Source organism: Corylus avellana, chromosome 6 (genome assembly GCF_965113065.1).
Source record: "Corylus avellana chromosome 6, dhCorAvel1.hap1.2, whole genome shotgun sequence".
Taxonomy (NCBI): Eukaryota; Viridiplantae; Streptophyta; class Magnoliopsida; order Fagales; family Betulaceae; genus Corylus; species Corylus avellana.
Genome location: NC_142495.1, coordinates 15,223,616 through 15,239,485, shown reverse-complemented (window position 1 = coordinate 15,239,485; position 15,870 = coordinate 15,223,616). Strand labels below are relative to the sequence as shown.

Sequence of the window (15,870 nt, the reverse complement as noted above, 5' to 3'; positions counted from 1 at the left end):
ATTTTTTTTTTCTTTCTTTTTTTTTTTTTTTTTTTTTTTTAGTGTAGATACAAGAGAAAGTTATATACCACATTTTTATCCTATTATATTGACGTGAGAAGTGGGTTTGTGGGGGGTGAAATGGCACTAAATGCTGAATGGGTGAGAGAAAAGAAAAAGAGAAGGGAGAGAGGCATGCAGAGAAAAGGAAAATAAAAAGAAAACAAAAAAAAAAGGAGAGAGAAACGAAAAGCAAAAAGGTAGCGATAAATTATTTGTTTAATCAGTAGATGAATGAACAATACTCACAATCTTTGGTGAGGCTGTTCACTAAAAATAATAAGTACTATTCACTCACCATTTTATTTTGATTAAAAATCAAAACGATGAGTTTGAAAAGTGAAAATTTAAGCTACTTTTATTAAATTGTCTCTCCAAAATAATCAAAAAAAAATAAATAATTTTAGTAAGCTAGGAGTGCTTTAAATAGGGCATAATTAGTCTATAGGTTTGGTTGATTGTAGGCTGGAAAGCCTTAAACTTTGAGGCCCAACCCAACTTAGAAGTTGGACATGGGCGTGCCTATCAAATGCTATTCCTTATGTCTTGCTTTGTGTCTGTTGGAATTTTTACTCAAACTAAACGCTGAAACAAAAAAAAAAAAAAAAAAAAAAAAAAAACATTAGAGGATAAATCTATGACTGGACAAGGGTAGATTTGTGCCTCACTCCATGGGTAAAATCGTAAATTCGAAAACATATATATATATACAATTTTTTTTTATTGTATTTGTGCTTTATGAGAAAAAGAAAAGAAAAGAAAAAAAAAAATTAATTCCCAAATTGAAACCCCCAATTACCCCAGACGAAATAATAATTCAGGTCCCTCTCTCGCTCTCTCTCTCTCTCACTGACTTTTAGTTCCCTTCGATTCCACCCCCTTTCGTGCTCGTGCTTCCTTCTTCTTCATCTTCTTCTTTCTTCTTCGCACAACCCTTCGCCCGTGTCGAATTCACCGCACGTGCGCTCCCCCTCTCTCTCTCTCTTTGTCGCAGACTTCGTTCAATTCCCTTCTCCTTCAATCTCATCGGACCACAATCGCCGATCGTCGCCCTTCAAGCTCCGGAACTTGCCGACCGATTTCTCTCCCGCGATCGCTGCCTCTTCTCCCCACAGGTTCGTTCTAGGGTTTCTCCTCTGCTCACCGATTGGATTCGAATCGATTCGATTCCATATCCTCACTTAGGGTTTATTCACTAAAATTACGAAAAATTAAACCAATTTTGGTATTTTCTCAATTACCTAATTGCCCCCCAACAACGCTTAGAATTACAATTCGCATCCAAGTCGTTAATTTCCACTCAATTCTTGCTATCTCGAGGTAACTGATCTTTTGGAATTGCGATTCTTGTTTGTTGGTCAGCGTGGAGGAATGAGTAGCAGGTGGAAAGGCGAGGACTTGAGCGAGTAATGCAGTGCTTGGTTGTTGGGAGATGAATGTGCAGGCGCATATGTCGGCGGGGGCGGGCCAGGTGCCCAACCAGGCTGGGCTCCCGCAGCCCCAGCAGAACGGGAGCACGCTCGCTCAGCAAATGCATACTCTGGCCACTGGTGCTGGTGGTGGCCCCCGCATGTTCACCGCGCAGGCGGATATGGATAGAGCACGCACCCATATGCAAGACAAGATGTGAGACTAGAGTCTACTGTTATTTTGACTCTTTATAATTTAAACTAGTATCCCAATCAAATTCACATGCAAAAATATTTGTTACTACGCGTATAACATTCCTCGCTTGGTTTTCGCGTAGGTAGTGATTTTGATCTATCTCACATGGTATGCTTTGTGTTTTGAATGTTGTCTGTGCCCTATATGTTCTGTTTCTGTATGGTTGAATGCATGGATAATGGTAATACAGTTGTCTCAGTTTGTGATTTAATAGCCTTTAGAGCGGACAGTCGCCTTATCTATGCAGTCACCATTGTTATACTCAATACTCTGCAGTTAATTATTACTCTTGTTTTGTTTTTTTTTGTTTTTCTCTGGTAGAAAGGTAAGCCTTTTCTTTTTTCTTTTTTCTTTTTTTTTTTTGGGGGGGGGGGGGGGGGGGGGGGAGGCGAGGGAGGGGGCTTGATTGTCTGCAAATGCTGGGGACAGCCATTGGACCATTATTGAGATAGTATTATTGCTATTATCTAACATGACATTTATGCATGTAATATAGTCGTTTGTTACTTTTGGGATGTGTATAATTGTTGTTTACTGAATGCCGAGATAAATATGTGATATTCTTTTTTCCAGCTATGCTATCTTATGGCAGCGGCAGAGGCAGCAGCCACCACTTAATGAACACGAGAGAAAGAAGTTTAGGGATATTGTGAAACGTTTGGAGGAGGGTTTATTAAGAGCTGCTCTTACAAAGGTATTTTAGTTTTTTGTCCTTACCTGTATTTAAGCAATTGGTTGTCTTCACCGTTTCTCAAAGTCATGCTAAAAACACAAAACCTTTCTCTAGTTTTTTTTTTTTTTTTTTTGTAATACTTATTTTGTGCTGACTGATAATCGTTTGCCTTCTTGAATTATTAGTTTTTACGTCTTATGTGCCAATGTATTATTCCCCTCGTCTAATGTTTGTAAATCCTGTCATAGGAGGATTACTTGAACCTTGACACTCTAGAGAGCCGCTTGCATAATTTGATTAGACGCTCGCCATTGAATAGTCAGAGCCAACAATATCCGCAGCTTGTTAATTCTTCCTCTCCTATTGGTACAATGATACCAACACCTGGTATGTCACACGGTGGGAATTCAACCATGCTTGTTGCATCTTCTGTAGATACTTCGATGATTTCTGCTGGTGGACCTAATGGCATAGCACCTACATCGATCAACACTGGCAGCCTATTGCCATCTAGTGCTGGTGGCATACATGGTGGTTCATTTAATAGATCTGATGGTATGTGAAGTCCTATGGTTCATATACTAATGCTATTCACTTTGCTTCTTTGCAACAGTATCACAATCTGTACTTTTGCAGGTCCTTTGTCTAATGGATATCAACAGTCTCCTGCAAATTTTTCCCTCAGTTCTGGTGGAAACATGTCATCAATGGGTGCTCAAACAATTACAAGCCAAATGATTCCTACTCCTGGATTTAATAGTAATAGTAACAATAATAACAATAACAATCAGTCTTACATGAACTTGGAATCTGCCAATAATGGTGGTGGGTTTTCCACTGTTGAGTCAACGGTGGTGTCACAACCACCGCAACAAAAGCAGCATCTTGGTGGTCAAAATAGCCGTATATTGCACAACCTTGGTAGTCAAATGGGCAGTGGGGGAATTAGGTCTGGGTTGCAGCAGAAAGCTTATGGGTTTCCAAATGGGGCTTTAAATGGTGGTTTAGGGTTTGGGAATAATTTACAACTTGTGAATGAATCTGGCACCTCTGAGGGGTTTCTTACTGGCGCTCCTTATGCTAATTCACCCAAACCTTTACAGCAGCATATCGATCAGCATCAGCGGCCATTAATGCAGGGTAATCTCTCTCTTTCTCTCTGGCTTCTTCTATAGGCGTATTACATTATGTGTGAAGATGTACATGTATTCATTTTTGCACAACTCAGCATTCTCACACAAACAAACTAATAACAGGTGATGGATATGGAATGAGTAATTCTGATTCTTTTGGGTCTGGAAACTTCTATAATGCTGCAACATCTGTTGGATCAATGATGAACACTCAGAACTTGGGTTCAGTTAGCTTGCCGTCTATATCCAAATCTAACCCTCCTTTGATAAATCAGTCGAATTTGCAAGCAACGCAACAGGCCGTCTATATAAAGCCTCAATCAGTTGATCAATCGGAAAAGATAAATTTCCAAGCTCCAATGACTTCGAGAGATAATTTACTACATTCTCATCAACCGCAGCAATTTCAGCAACAGTCACATCAGTTTCAACAAAGGCATCAATTTGTCCAACAGCAACGCCAACAGAAACAACACAGTCAGCAGCACCAGCATATGTTGAATAATGAGTCTTTTGGTCAGCCTCAGATTTCCCCTGATCTAGGTAGCCAAGTGAAGCGTGAGCCTGGAGCAGAGAACCACAATGAAGTTATGCCTTCGCAACTTTCTGAACACTTCCAATTGACCGACATGCAGAACCAATTCCAGCAGATTTCTGCTGGAGACCGATCCAGGGGTGCTTCCCATCTCACTCTTCCATCTGCCCAGCATGATATCTGCTCACCACGGTCTCAAAATTCTCAACAAATGCAACAATTGCTGCATCCAAACCAACTCATTACGGATTCTCAAAGTGATAATAACCCCCTTCCTGTTGGAGCACAATCAGAATCAGCCCTGCAGGGTCAATGGAATGCTCAATCTCAAGAAAGGAATCACATACCAAGGAGCATGTCACTTGAACACCATGTCCAAGAGGATTTCCGTCAGAGAATATCGAGGCAAGATGAAGCTCAGTGTAATAATTTGTCATCAGAAGGTATTATTGGTCAAACTGCTGTTTGTAGAAGCACTGCTGAGCCCCCTAATCCAAGTCGTGCTACCAATAGATCTGCTAATGCAAATGCTGAACGGGCGTATATAAATCAACAAAGGTGGCTTTTGTTCTTGCAACATGCTCGTGTATGTGATTATCCCAAAGGGAAATGTCGTACAATTCACTGCACAAAAGCTCAAGAATTGTTGTTGCACATCAGTAAATGCAATCTGGCTCCGTGCCCAAGTCATACTTGCCGTCAAACCAAGGACTTGCTTGAACATTATAAGAAATGCCGGAACCCAAGTTGCCCTGTTTGTGTTCCCGTAAGAAACATTAAACTACGTGCAAGATTGTCGAAGGTGCGTTCTCCGACAGATTCTGGTTCTTGTTTGCCTAGTTCAGTTAGTGCATCCAGTAAATCCTATCATACCGGAGACACTTCAGCTAGATTGATCTCGACTCCCTCAGTTGAAACTTCGGAAGATCTACAACCTTCTCTAAAACGCATGAAGATAGAGCATTCCTCCCAATCTCTTATTCCTTTGAGTGAAAGTCCTGCAGTTTCGGTTTCTGTGTTTAGTGAATCCCAAGGGGGGAAGGACGCTCATCTCCAAGGTAACCAACATAGTGAGATTTGTATGCCTATTAAGTCCGAGTTTCCAGAAGTGAAGATGGAAGTTGCTGAAAAGTCTGGACAAGAAAGTCTTGCTGAGAGGAAGAATGATGATGTGAATGATAACTGCAACCAAAGGCCTGCTGGTCAACCTATTGCATCTGATGAGCCTTCTGGTTTGTCTAAGCAAGAAAATATTAAACTTGAGAAAGAGATTGATCCAGCTAAGCAAGAAAATGTGACACAGCCTGCCGAACCTGTGGCGGGTACCAAGTCTGGGAAGCCAAAAATAAAGGGTGTATCATTGACTGAACTTTTCACTCCAGAGCAGGTTAGGGAGCATATCACAGGTCTCAGGCAGTGGGTTGGCCAGGTACGCCTATGGATTTGCTTTGCAGTTCTTTAATTGTAGGTAAATTACTGAAAGGTAGTTAATATACAGCACACTTAAATATTTGGAACATTTTTTTACCCTGAGATTTGCTAGAGCATCTCCTGATTTAAAGAGAAATATGGATTCCATCTTTTAGGTTGTGAGACTTTTTTCCCTTTCAGATCATAAGAAATTACATTTGTTATTTTCTTGCTTCAACTTTGCTTTAGGATTACAGAGGATATTTTTCCATATTTCGCAACTAGAAATTGTTCTAGTGACCAGCAGGAATTATCATTCCTTGGTTTTGCTTACAAATTCATCCTTTTTTGTTTTATATCATGAATTTCCATCATTCCCTATTTTTGGTAGAGAAGGGTGGTGTTGCCATCATTTACATAGGAATTTTTGGAACAGAATCAATATTGGTATTTGTGAATCGACATAAACTTGTATCTTGCAAAACCGCTAAACCCTGACCTGTTGACAGCGCCAATAGATAAGAAAATGTATTATCACTCTTTTTTATGCTTGTAATTTATATATAATTGGGATACGTGTCCTGTATGTCCACCCCTTGGTACGCCATCTTGTCCTACAGCCTTGTTTATTTTGTTGGATTCCTGATTTTAGATATTGATGCATTTGAGATGTAATGCAATCTTGTTCTTCTTTCCCCTTTATCTTGACAATTTTGCATATACATTTACATTTTTTAAATGTTTCCCCTTTCCTAGTCCTTTTTGGCTTCCCTGACAAGATCATCCTTACTGTTTACTTTTATTCAAAATGTCTCCAAGAACCTCTTTTGCTATGCTTTGAGTATAATTGATCATCTTAGCACACAAAGCATTATCTCCATCTTCTATTATCTGTTGACCTTTTTGTTTTTTTTTTTTTGAAAATCACTGTACAAGAAGTTAGGAGGAGAATACCCATGTTCACCCTTTTTAAAATCTTAATATGTTTTATGATGCAAATTTAAAGTCCAATCTGTTGGTCTTTAAAGCCATCTCCTAACACTAGTTTGGTAGGATAGATGGAAGTAGGAGGGGTGCAGAGGGGAGGGGAGAAGGGGGAATGAGTCAAACTCCCCTCATGTTGTTTGGTAGAAGGGAATAAAAAAAGGAGGAATGATGATGAATATATGATTTTACTATTATACACTGATTTAAATGGTTTAAAGTGAGGGCAACACTGACATTTCACACAATGTCCTTTAGAGGTATCAGTTCTCACTCCTATTTCCAACTTTTGATGCTTTTGAGTTTGGTGGCTGGAGGGGTTTTGCCTCCCCCTCCTCCCACCTCTCCCTCTCGGTTTCACCTTCTTCCAAATCCTCCTACCCCCCTCCATCCTTTTTCCAATTCCTCCAAAAAAAAGAAAAAAAGGTGGAACTCCACCTGTTTCTCAGCTGAACTATACGATATTAAATTTGAGAGATAGGACTTGGTCTCATTGAAATATTTGTGATGAGCTTAGGAGAGAGGAGAGTCATGTTACTGGCATTCTTAAAAAAGGAGAAGTTCAAGTGAGACTCGACCAATTTTGTTTTCTAAAATAATTAGAAATTTGAACAACCACCCTAAATATGATGTTTGGTTCCCATTATCATTGTGATCTCCCCGCAATTCATTTGCTTTTTTCTCCACTACCTAATATTGACGAAGTTAACTTGATAATTTACAAAGCAAGGCATGAAAATATCAATTTGTCATAAACTACTTGGAAATGTTGAGTCTAACATGAAGATATGCTAAATATTATGTGTATGTTAAATTACCAGTTATCCTAAAAGTTTAAGCTTATAGAAAATGATGAATTTAGTTATTCAATTTAATAATCTAAATCTCCTCTTTACGTGTGTGTTTAAACTCTTTAATAAGTGAGACAAACGAAATATTTATTAAAATGAGAGATAAACTGTAAAGCCTGTGCTCGAACTTAGGACTTCGACTTTGAGACCAGGTTAAATCACCACTTTGCCTAAGAGGTAAAGCTAATAGGAAATAATGATAGTAATAATTAAATATATACTTAATCTTCTAATGATACAAGTCAATTACTTATCAAATATAAATATACTTAATAGGATTGAACTCAGGACCTCAACTTTAAGACTGTTAAGTCACAATTTATTTGAAAAAGTCAAGCGTAAAAAGCTTAAGTTGATAGAAAATGATGAATTTAATGATTTAATTAATACTTTAACACTCTCCTCACGTTTGAAACCAGACGACTTGGAATATTTTAATTGGAAAATCAGGATAAACTGAAGACTCAAGATTTGTGTTAAGGACTTTTGCTTCATTGTTGGAAGACTCGAGGGCGGGGACATCCCAAAGAGATTATCTGGATAGTTATTCTTGCATTCTTACTATGAGAATTTGGAGAGAAGAATTTGTGTCTCTTTGAGGATTGCGAGTCCAAAGTGCTCTATTTAAAATCATCTTTTATGAGATCTCTCTTGGATTGGTTGTAATCTATGTTTCTATTTTTTTTTAATAAATAATTGAGATATCATAAAATCTATGTTTCTAATTTTCTAATTACACCTCTTTGAATCTTTTAGATCTTATTAACTATATGGATATTAGACGCTTTTAATGTGGTTGTATCTCTTGTGTACTTTTTGTTTACGAGGGCCTTGCTTTTTCTATTGATAAATTTTATTCTTTAAAAAAATGGTGTTGGAGTCGAGGTCCTGAGTTCAAGCCTTGATTCTATAATTTATCCCCCATTTTAGTTAAATATTTTACATGTTAAGCCTCACTTGTAAAAGAGCTTGAGCTCACATGTGAGATGGAATGTGAAAATAGTAATTAAATGATTAAATTCATTATTTTCTATAAGTTTAAGTTTTTTGGATGACTGTTGATTTAATAGTCTAATATGAAGATATGGTGCAATCATTTAGGTATGATGTCTTGGTACTTCTTAATGTGATCAAAGTGCATTTTAATTCCTAGACAAGCTAATTTAAAGTTAGTTGTGTAAATCTTCAAGTTAAAGTGAACTGTCGTACGAAAATTTAAAGCTAATTCCTCTTAGTCGCTCTCTTGTATACTCCCGGTGTACTAGGGTTACGCTCCTCTGGCTCTAATCTATATATCTTTACTTATAAAAAAAAAAAGTGAACTGTCGTACAAAAGTATTATGAATTGGTCTTTCAAGTCCTTGTTGATTTTCCCTAGTTGGATGCCTCTCATATGTAATCTCTGTGTATTTGAAATGGGCCTTTCTGGTCTTTTTAATAAGATTGATGTACTCATCATAGAAAGACGTCGTCTAGGAATACTATTTCTATGGGTCTTTTGTTGTTGGACTCCTCTCTCTCCCCCCCTTTCAACTAGATGTTAGATGATAATTCACTTCTTTCCTATTTTCAGAGTAAAGCAAAGGCAGAAAAGAATCAAGCAATGGAGCATGCAATGAGTGAGAACTCTTGTCAACTGTGTGCAGTTGAGAAGCTCACTTTTGAACCGCCACCTATATATTGCAGTCCATGTGGTGCTCGCATCAAGCGAAATGCAATGTATTATACCATGGGTGCAGGTGAGAATCGGCATTTTTTCTGCATTCCTTGCTATAATGAGGCTCGTGGAGATACCATAGTTGTTGATGGTACTGCCATTCTTAAGGCAAGGCTAGAGAAGAAAAAAAATGATGAAGAGACTGAAGAATGGGTATGTTTTCTTCCTTTCAATTTGTTTTCGTCATTTTATCGCCAACTGTTCTTTTGTATTAAACCTTCAAGATCATTTGCAGTGGGTGCAATGTGATAAGTGTGAAGCTTGGCAACATCAAATTTGTGCTTTATTTAATGGTCGAAGAAATGACGGTGGACAAGCTGAATACACTTGCCCAAATTGCTATATACAAGAGGTTGAAAGAGGAGAGCGTAAGCCCTTACCACAGAGTGCTGTTCTTGGGGCTAAAGATCTGCCAAGAACAATTCTTAGTGACCACATAGAGCAGCGGTTATTTAGGAGGCTGAAGCAAGAAAGGCAAGAGAGGGCAAGGCTTCAAGGGAAAAGTTATGATGAGGTGATTGCATATAACATGTTCTCGTTTAAATCTTTTTTTTTTTTTTGAAATGAGAGAATGCCTTTTTCAGTTAAATCTTCTCTGGTAAATATGGTTAAGTTGCAATATGTGCAGTTCATCCCAATAGGAGTAGGAGTTCTGTTGATGAAGAATAAGTGAAAACTGTTAATCTTTTATTTATACCATTAATTATGACTTGAGGTTCTGAAGTGAGGAACTTGTTAGTTGTTACCTTTTGTTTTATTATCTTGAGAGAATGAATGGATTTGATTCAGAAATTAATAAAGTTCTGATATAGCTGAAGCATGTGGGAGGTAAGTGCAGGCGATTTAGTTACAATGCAAACATCATTAGAATCTTTTATGGGAGTTAATCTAATGCTTGATTACTTGCCAAATGTCCATTGACTTGAGCTCTTGGTGCTTACTTGGAATCTTCTTTCCAGATATTTACAGATGTTCTTTTTTTGGTAGCCAGTTTATTTGTACATATTTTCTGTCGCTAAATGCTACATATCACGTGGCTTGGTCAGCCATTTTGGTGGAATTGTAAGTCATGAGGTATTATGTATTTACTCCCCAAGAGGCGACATCTATCATGCCTTATAAAAAGGGAAATCTAAAAATAGAGTGCAAACACTGGCTGTTAAAATATCATGTGTTAGTAGCTAATCTCCAAAAATTGATATTGCTAGGTTCCTGGAGCAGAATCACTTGTAATTAGAGTTGTGTCATCTGTTGACAAAAAGTTGGAAGTGAAGCAGCGGTTTCTTGAAATTTTTCAAGAAGAGAATTATCCGACAGAATTTCCATATAAATCCAAGGTATGAAGAATATTCAATGAGTTCAATATATTCTAGTTGACAGAGGCTTGCATTACTAGTAATTATGCGCTGTCTTTTTTGTTTCAGGTAGTTTTGTTGTTTCAGAAGATTGAGGGTGTAGAAGTTTGCCTATTCGGCATGTATGTTCAGGAGTTTGGATCTGAATGTCTATTTCCAAACCAGCGTCGTGTTTATCTCTCGTACCTGGACTCTGTGAAGTATTTCAGGCCGGAGATTAAAGCAGTTACTGGAGAGGCACTTCGTACATTTGTTTACCATGAAATTCTGGTAGGTTCCAGACTCTCAATTGATTGCACATATCTTGAATTCACTTATTTGTGGTTCTGTTGGGTTGGAATTTTTGGAGCTTTTGGCCTTGACATCTGATTCTCTTTTCAGATTGGATACCTTGAGTATTGCAAGAAACGAGGTTTTACGAGCTGCTATATATGGGCTTGCCCTCCATTAAAGGGTGAAGATTACATTTTATATTGTCACCCCGAAATTCAAAAAACGCCTAAATCTGATAAGCTTCGGGAATGGTAAGCTTTGTAACTTCTAGAAAAGAGCTTTGTCAATCATTTTCAGTAGCAAAGTATCCTAAAATCATTTTTGTTCTTGTTTAACTTTTGTTTGGAATGCTTTCTATTTCAGGTATCTAGCCATGTTAAGAAAAGCTTCCAAGGAAAATATTGTGGTTGATCTTACTAATTTATACGACCATTTCTTTGTAACTAATGGTGAAAGTAAGGCTAAGATAACTGCAGCTAGGTTGCCATATTTTGATGGTGACTACTGGCCTGGTGCTGCAGAGGATCTGATTTATCAGATGCGTCAAGAAGAGGATGGCAAAAAACAGAATAAAAAAGGAACAACTAAGAAGACCATAACGAAGAGGGCGCTAAAAGCATCTGGCCAGTCTGATCTTTCTGCTAATGCATCAAAGGATCTGCTACTCATGCACAAAGTAATTTTTCTATTCCATATCTTTCAGCTTTTTTTTTTTTTTTTTTTTTTTTTACTCTCTCTATTCTTGCTATTAGAATCTTGTAGTTTAGTTATATAAAATCCACAATTTTTTAAGTGATTCTTCTGCAAAAAGAAAAAAAGAAAAAAGTACTTGTTGAGCTGATATAATCTCCTGGATTTTTAAGTGATTCTTGTTTGCTTTGAGATGATATTATTTGTTCTTATGAGGCTTTTTCCTCCCTCCCCAGCTCGGAGAAACCATTTCCCCAATGAAGGAAGATTTTATCATGGTTCATTTACAGCATGCTTGCACACACTGTTGTATCCTAATGGTATCTGGAAACCGTTGGGTTTGCAACCAGTGCAAAAATTTTCAGCTTTGTGATAGGTAAGAATTCTGCAATCTTTACCTGTAGTTTTGTTGTAGATGGTTGTTAGTTTAATGTGCCGTGATATATGCAAGTATATTCATAAGTGTTCTCTCACATGTAAAGCTATGATTTTGTCAAGGAGAAAGTTTGTAATAAATTTACAGTTGCGTTCGGATTCCAAGATATTGATAATACTACTATCACAGGCTACTTAAATTTGCAATAATTTTTTTGGTACAAACTTTCTCATTATCCTAAACTTTTGTGCCAGTGCACAGAGATTTGATTGTAGGCATCAAAGTTATTTCAATAAAAATGCTAAGTGAGTATAAGCCTGTTTGGAATTCCATTGGGAAATAGAACTTTTGTTTATAGAAAAAATCTGAAGGAGCTTGTTTAGAAAATGCCTCATTTTCGAGCTCTCTCCAAAACGCAGTTTTGGGCTTTTTTAGAGTAGAAAAGTAAAAAAAAGTGCTTTTTAAGTTTTTTTCACCAAACAAACCTATTTTTACTTGGCACAGTTTTTTATGTACTAAAAGCACTTTTTAAGACCCTTGACACAATTCCAAATAGGTTTTACTTGTGCTAAGTCTCGTGCATCCCTAAAACCTGTAGCTGGACTTTCTGGCCTAACTAGCAAATCTTGGGAGTACTTGTTCTTTTCTCACAGGTTTCTTCATCACATGTCCATAATTTTGAATTATGGATTTTATTAGGCTGGTTTTTGTTAGTATTATTGAGTTTTTTTTTTTTTTTTTTTTTTTTTTTTTTTGTTCTTCCTCTCTTTTTGAATAATTTTTGTTTCGTTGGAGGCTTTTAGGAAGTGAGCTGATGTTTCTTGCATGAATTCGAACGTGAAAAGAGTATTTTCCTTTCTCTTTTTGGGTTTTCTCAATGTCATCTTGCTCAAACTTCTAAACTCATGTTCCACATTTCTAATGTCGTTTTGAAATTAGACCATATGGTGCTCATAACTTTGTTTGCAGAAGATAGTAATTCAATGTCTTGGTTTATTTTTAGCTGATTAATTAACTTTTTTCTTTTTTGGATAAGTAATGAGAAAGCTGATCACACTTCTTTTTTTTTTTTTTTGTGACTAGGATTTACACAAATTTTTTTAATCATTGTTGGCTCCTTGATTTGAATCCGCAGTTTCCTCTGATTCTTTTGAACCTGCAAGTTTATGGTTGGGACTTTTGTTTTTAATTCGTATCTATGCTTCTATTCTTTTCTCACTGTTTTTTTGGTGTGTGTATGCATTCCAGCTTGGTTAAGTTATCTAATGTATTATGGTGGTTCCTGATATGGTTTTTTATATTGACGTCATATGAGTTCTGTTTGCATATATCCTCAGGTGTTATGAGATTGAACAGAAACGTGAAGAAAGAGATAGACATCCCAGGAATCAGCGGGAAAAACATGCCCTCTATCCAGTAAGTTCTTTGACCATATTTTTGAAAGTGAGATTTTAGCAAATTTGTAACTGAGAAATGTGTTGCATTTTTCAATCCTGCAGGTTGAAACTACTGATGTACCTGCTGATACGAAGGATAAAGATGAGATTCTTGAGAGTGAATTCTTTGATACCAGACAGGCATTTCTGAGTCTTTGTCAAGGAAATCATTATCAGTATGACACCTTACGCCGGGCTAAACATTCCTCGATGATGGTCCTTTACCATCTTCATAATCCAACTGCTCCTGCGTTTGTGACAACATGCAATATATGTCATCTTGACATTGAAACTGGTCAGGGTTGGCGATGTGAAATCTGCCCTGATTATGATGTATGCAATGCTTGTTATCAAAAGGATGGGGGTATTGATCATCCTCATAATTTGACAAACCATCCATCCATGGCTGATCGTGATGCTCAGAATAAAGAAGCAAGGCAAATAAGAGTTGTACAGGTGCTGCATATCATTTATCTTGCTTGTAATTAAAGATTGTCTGTTTTATAACCTCCTTTGGTAAATATTGCAACCTGTCATGCATCATTGCGGTTCTCTTCTGCATCACATTAATCCTAGTAGCTCTATCAGATAAAATTTATCTTTGTTTCTTTTGCCTGAAAAAGCCCCAAACCCCGTTGCTTCCGTCTGTGGTTAGAATTATCATGAGTGTTTGGGTCTAATTATCGTAAGTTTTTGTGTTTCTTTTTAAATGACTTTGCAAGAAGTTGTATTTCTAAAAATTTCTCACCCAGTGCATATATTGAGGAAAGACATTCATAACTATCTAGGTTTTGCAGATGCTTGCATCTTTTGTAGACTGGGTCTGATGTGGTTGCTTATTTCACATTGCAGCTTAGGAAGATGCTTGATCTTCTGGTGCATGCATCACAATGTCGTTCTGCACTTTGCCAGTACCCTAATTGTCGCAAGGTGAAGGGGCTTTTTCGCCATGGAATACAATGCAAAATGCGTGCATCTGGTGGTTGTGTTCTCTGTAAGAAAATGTGGTATCTTCTTCAACTTCATGCTCGAGCTTGCAAAGAATCTGAATGCCACGTACCACGTTGCAGGTTTATTGATAAACTAGTTGTCGAAGTTTGTTTCTTTTTTCTCCTTTATGTTTGAGGTTATAATATATAAATATATTATTTTAATTTGTTCAGAGATCTAAAAGAACACTTAAGGAGGCTACAGCAGCAGTCTGATTCACGGCGAAGAGCTGCCGTGATGGAGATGATGAGACAGAGAGCTGCAGAGGTTGCCAGCAATGCTGGGTGACCAATTTGTGTATATAGTGGGTGATAATGGAGTTTTGAAGAAAAGCCCTTGAGAGATAGGGGAGGTAGTAGACCATAGTTTTGTGCCTCCACTTAAGACATTCATTGCTGGGAAGAAACTTAAAGGCAGTGATGGGCGAAAGTGGTTGAACAAAACACAGCAGATTGGTTGATAATTCACTTGTTTAGGGAAAAAAATATTCTTTCTTTTTTCTTTGGTTTCATTTAGATATGGTGATGATGATGATCCACGGCCTCTCAAATTCTCCCGGAGCAAGTGAAAGTGTTTATTCATGGGAGCTGCTGCCCTCTTCTTCCTCCTCCTCCTCTTCAACAACGACCGCTAACGGTGCTGCTGCTGCTCCTCCTCCTCGGGATGCGCCTCAATTTGGTGATTCTTTGATTTTACAATCCGCTTGTATTCTGTAAGAATGCCATCCTTTTCCTTTGGGTGGCAAGCTGTAGTATAATTGTTCTAATCTTTCTAGAAAGAATATTTTCTTACAAAGGAATGTAAGAGGGAGTTTAGTTTCAAAGCCCTCTTTTTTCTTTTTTTCTTTTTCTTTTTTTTTTATTAATCTTTCGTTATTATATTGGCCGTTTTTGTAGAATGTGTTATTTAAAGATGGAAAAAAATAAGTAGAGCATATCCAACACTGCAGCAAATAGCAATTCATTTTGATTGATACTCTCATTTTTTTTTTTGCTGTTTTATTTTTTCCTTTTTCATTTGTACTTTTATATATAGGCTGCTGCAGAGAGAAAATTCATTGTATTTTTCGTTGTGCTAAAAGCAGCGGACTTCTTTTTTTTTTTTTTTTGTAGAAAATGTTTTGAGCTGGAAAATGATTCCGAAAAATCATTTTTTGGGTGTTTGGTGCTTCCGAAAAATCAACAAACATTTCTTACATTTTCATTCAATCATATTTTATTAACTTATAAATCTTAATTTTATTTACAACATAAATATTAATATAAAATAACTATAAAAAAGAAAAAAAAAAAAAGATCATAGCTATTGTCACATTAGCATTGTATAATAGAATAGAAATATGAATTTTCTCTTTGAGCATTACTCTTTCATATACTCTTTCATTGTCACAAATGCTATTATCCCCCATTCTATCTTCCATCAGATTAAGAATGGGAAAGATTCTCCTTTGTACCCTTTCCCTCTTTTTATTAGAAAAAAAAAAAAAAAAAAAAGCTATTTATTGTTTGCCTAGACAATTATTTATAAGCGCAAATACTCAAAATAATAATAATAAAAAATGATAGGTCAAAACGAAAGAATTAATTAATCTCGTCTTTAGTGGCATATTTTAATCCACTCAAAAAAACATGAATATTTTTATGAAAGTGAACGAGTGGAAATTGGACACTCTACGTGGCGCACGCGCAATCTCTTTTTCTCTTTCTCTTCACTCTTTTCCCTGTGTTTGAAACCACAAATCTC

General features: G+C 36.9%; 1 protein-coding gene across 1 annotated transcript; it reads left to right on the top strand.

Moving 5' to 3' along the window:
• The first annotated feature begins 859 nt into the window (after positions 1-859).
• On the top strand, positions 860-15,094 carry LOC132186082 (histone acetyltransferase HAC1). Its single transcript, XM_059599873.2, has 17 exons — positions 860-1,154; positions 1,402-1,665; positions 2,278-2,398; positions 2,626-2,932; positions 3,014-3,517; positions 3,634-5,474; positions 8,864-9,160; positions 9,243-9,521; positions 10,216-10,344; positions 10,432-10,632; positions 10,744-10,886; positions 10,999-11,311; positions 11,562-11,701; positions 13,039-13,117; positions 13,201-13,593; positions 13,990-14,207; positions 14,301-15,094. The coding sequence occupies exons 2-17, from the start codon at positions 1,472-1,474 to the stop codon at positions 14,413-14,415; spliced, it is 5,274 nt and encodes a 1,757-aa protein (XP_059455856.2). The 5' UTR covers positions 860-1,154; positions 1,402-1,471; the 3' UTR covers positions 14,416-15,094.
• Positions 15,095-15,870: the final 776 nt, after the last annotated feature.

Excerpts from the sequence above, each read along its gene's own strand:
- LOC132186082 (XM_059599873.2), top strand. The coding sequence starts at position 1,472 with ATGAATGTGCAGGCGCATATGTCGGCGGGGGCGGGCCAGGTGCCCAAC. Across the intron at positions 9,161-9,242 it reads ATGAAGAGACTGAAGAATGG|TGGGTGCAATGTGATAAGTG; the intron begins GTATGTTTTCTT and ends GATCATTTGCAG. Across the intron at positions 13,594-13,989 it reads GGCAAATAAGAGTTGTACAG|CTTAGGAAGATGCTTGATCT; the intron begins GTGCTGCATATC and ends TTCACATTGCAG.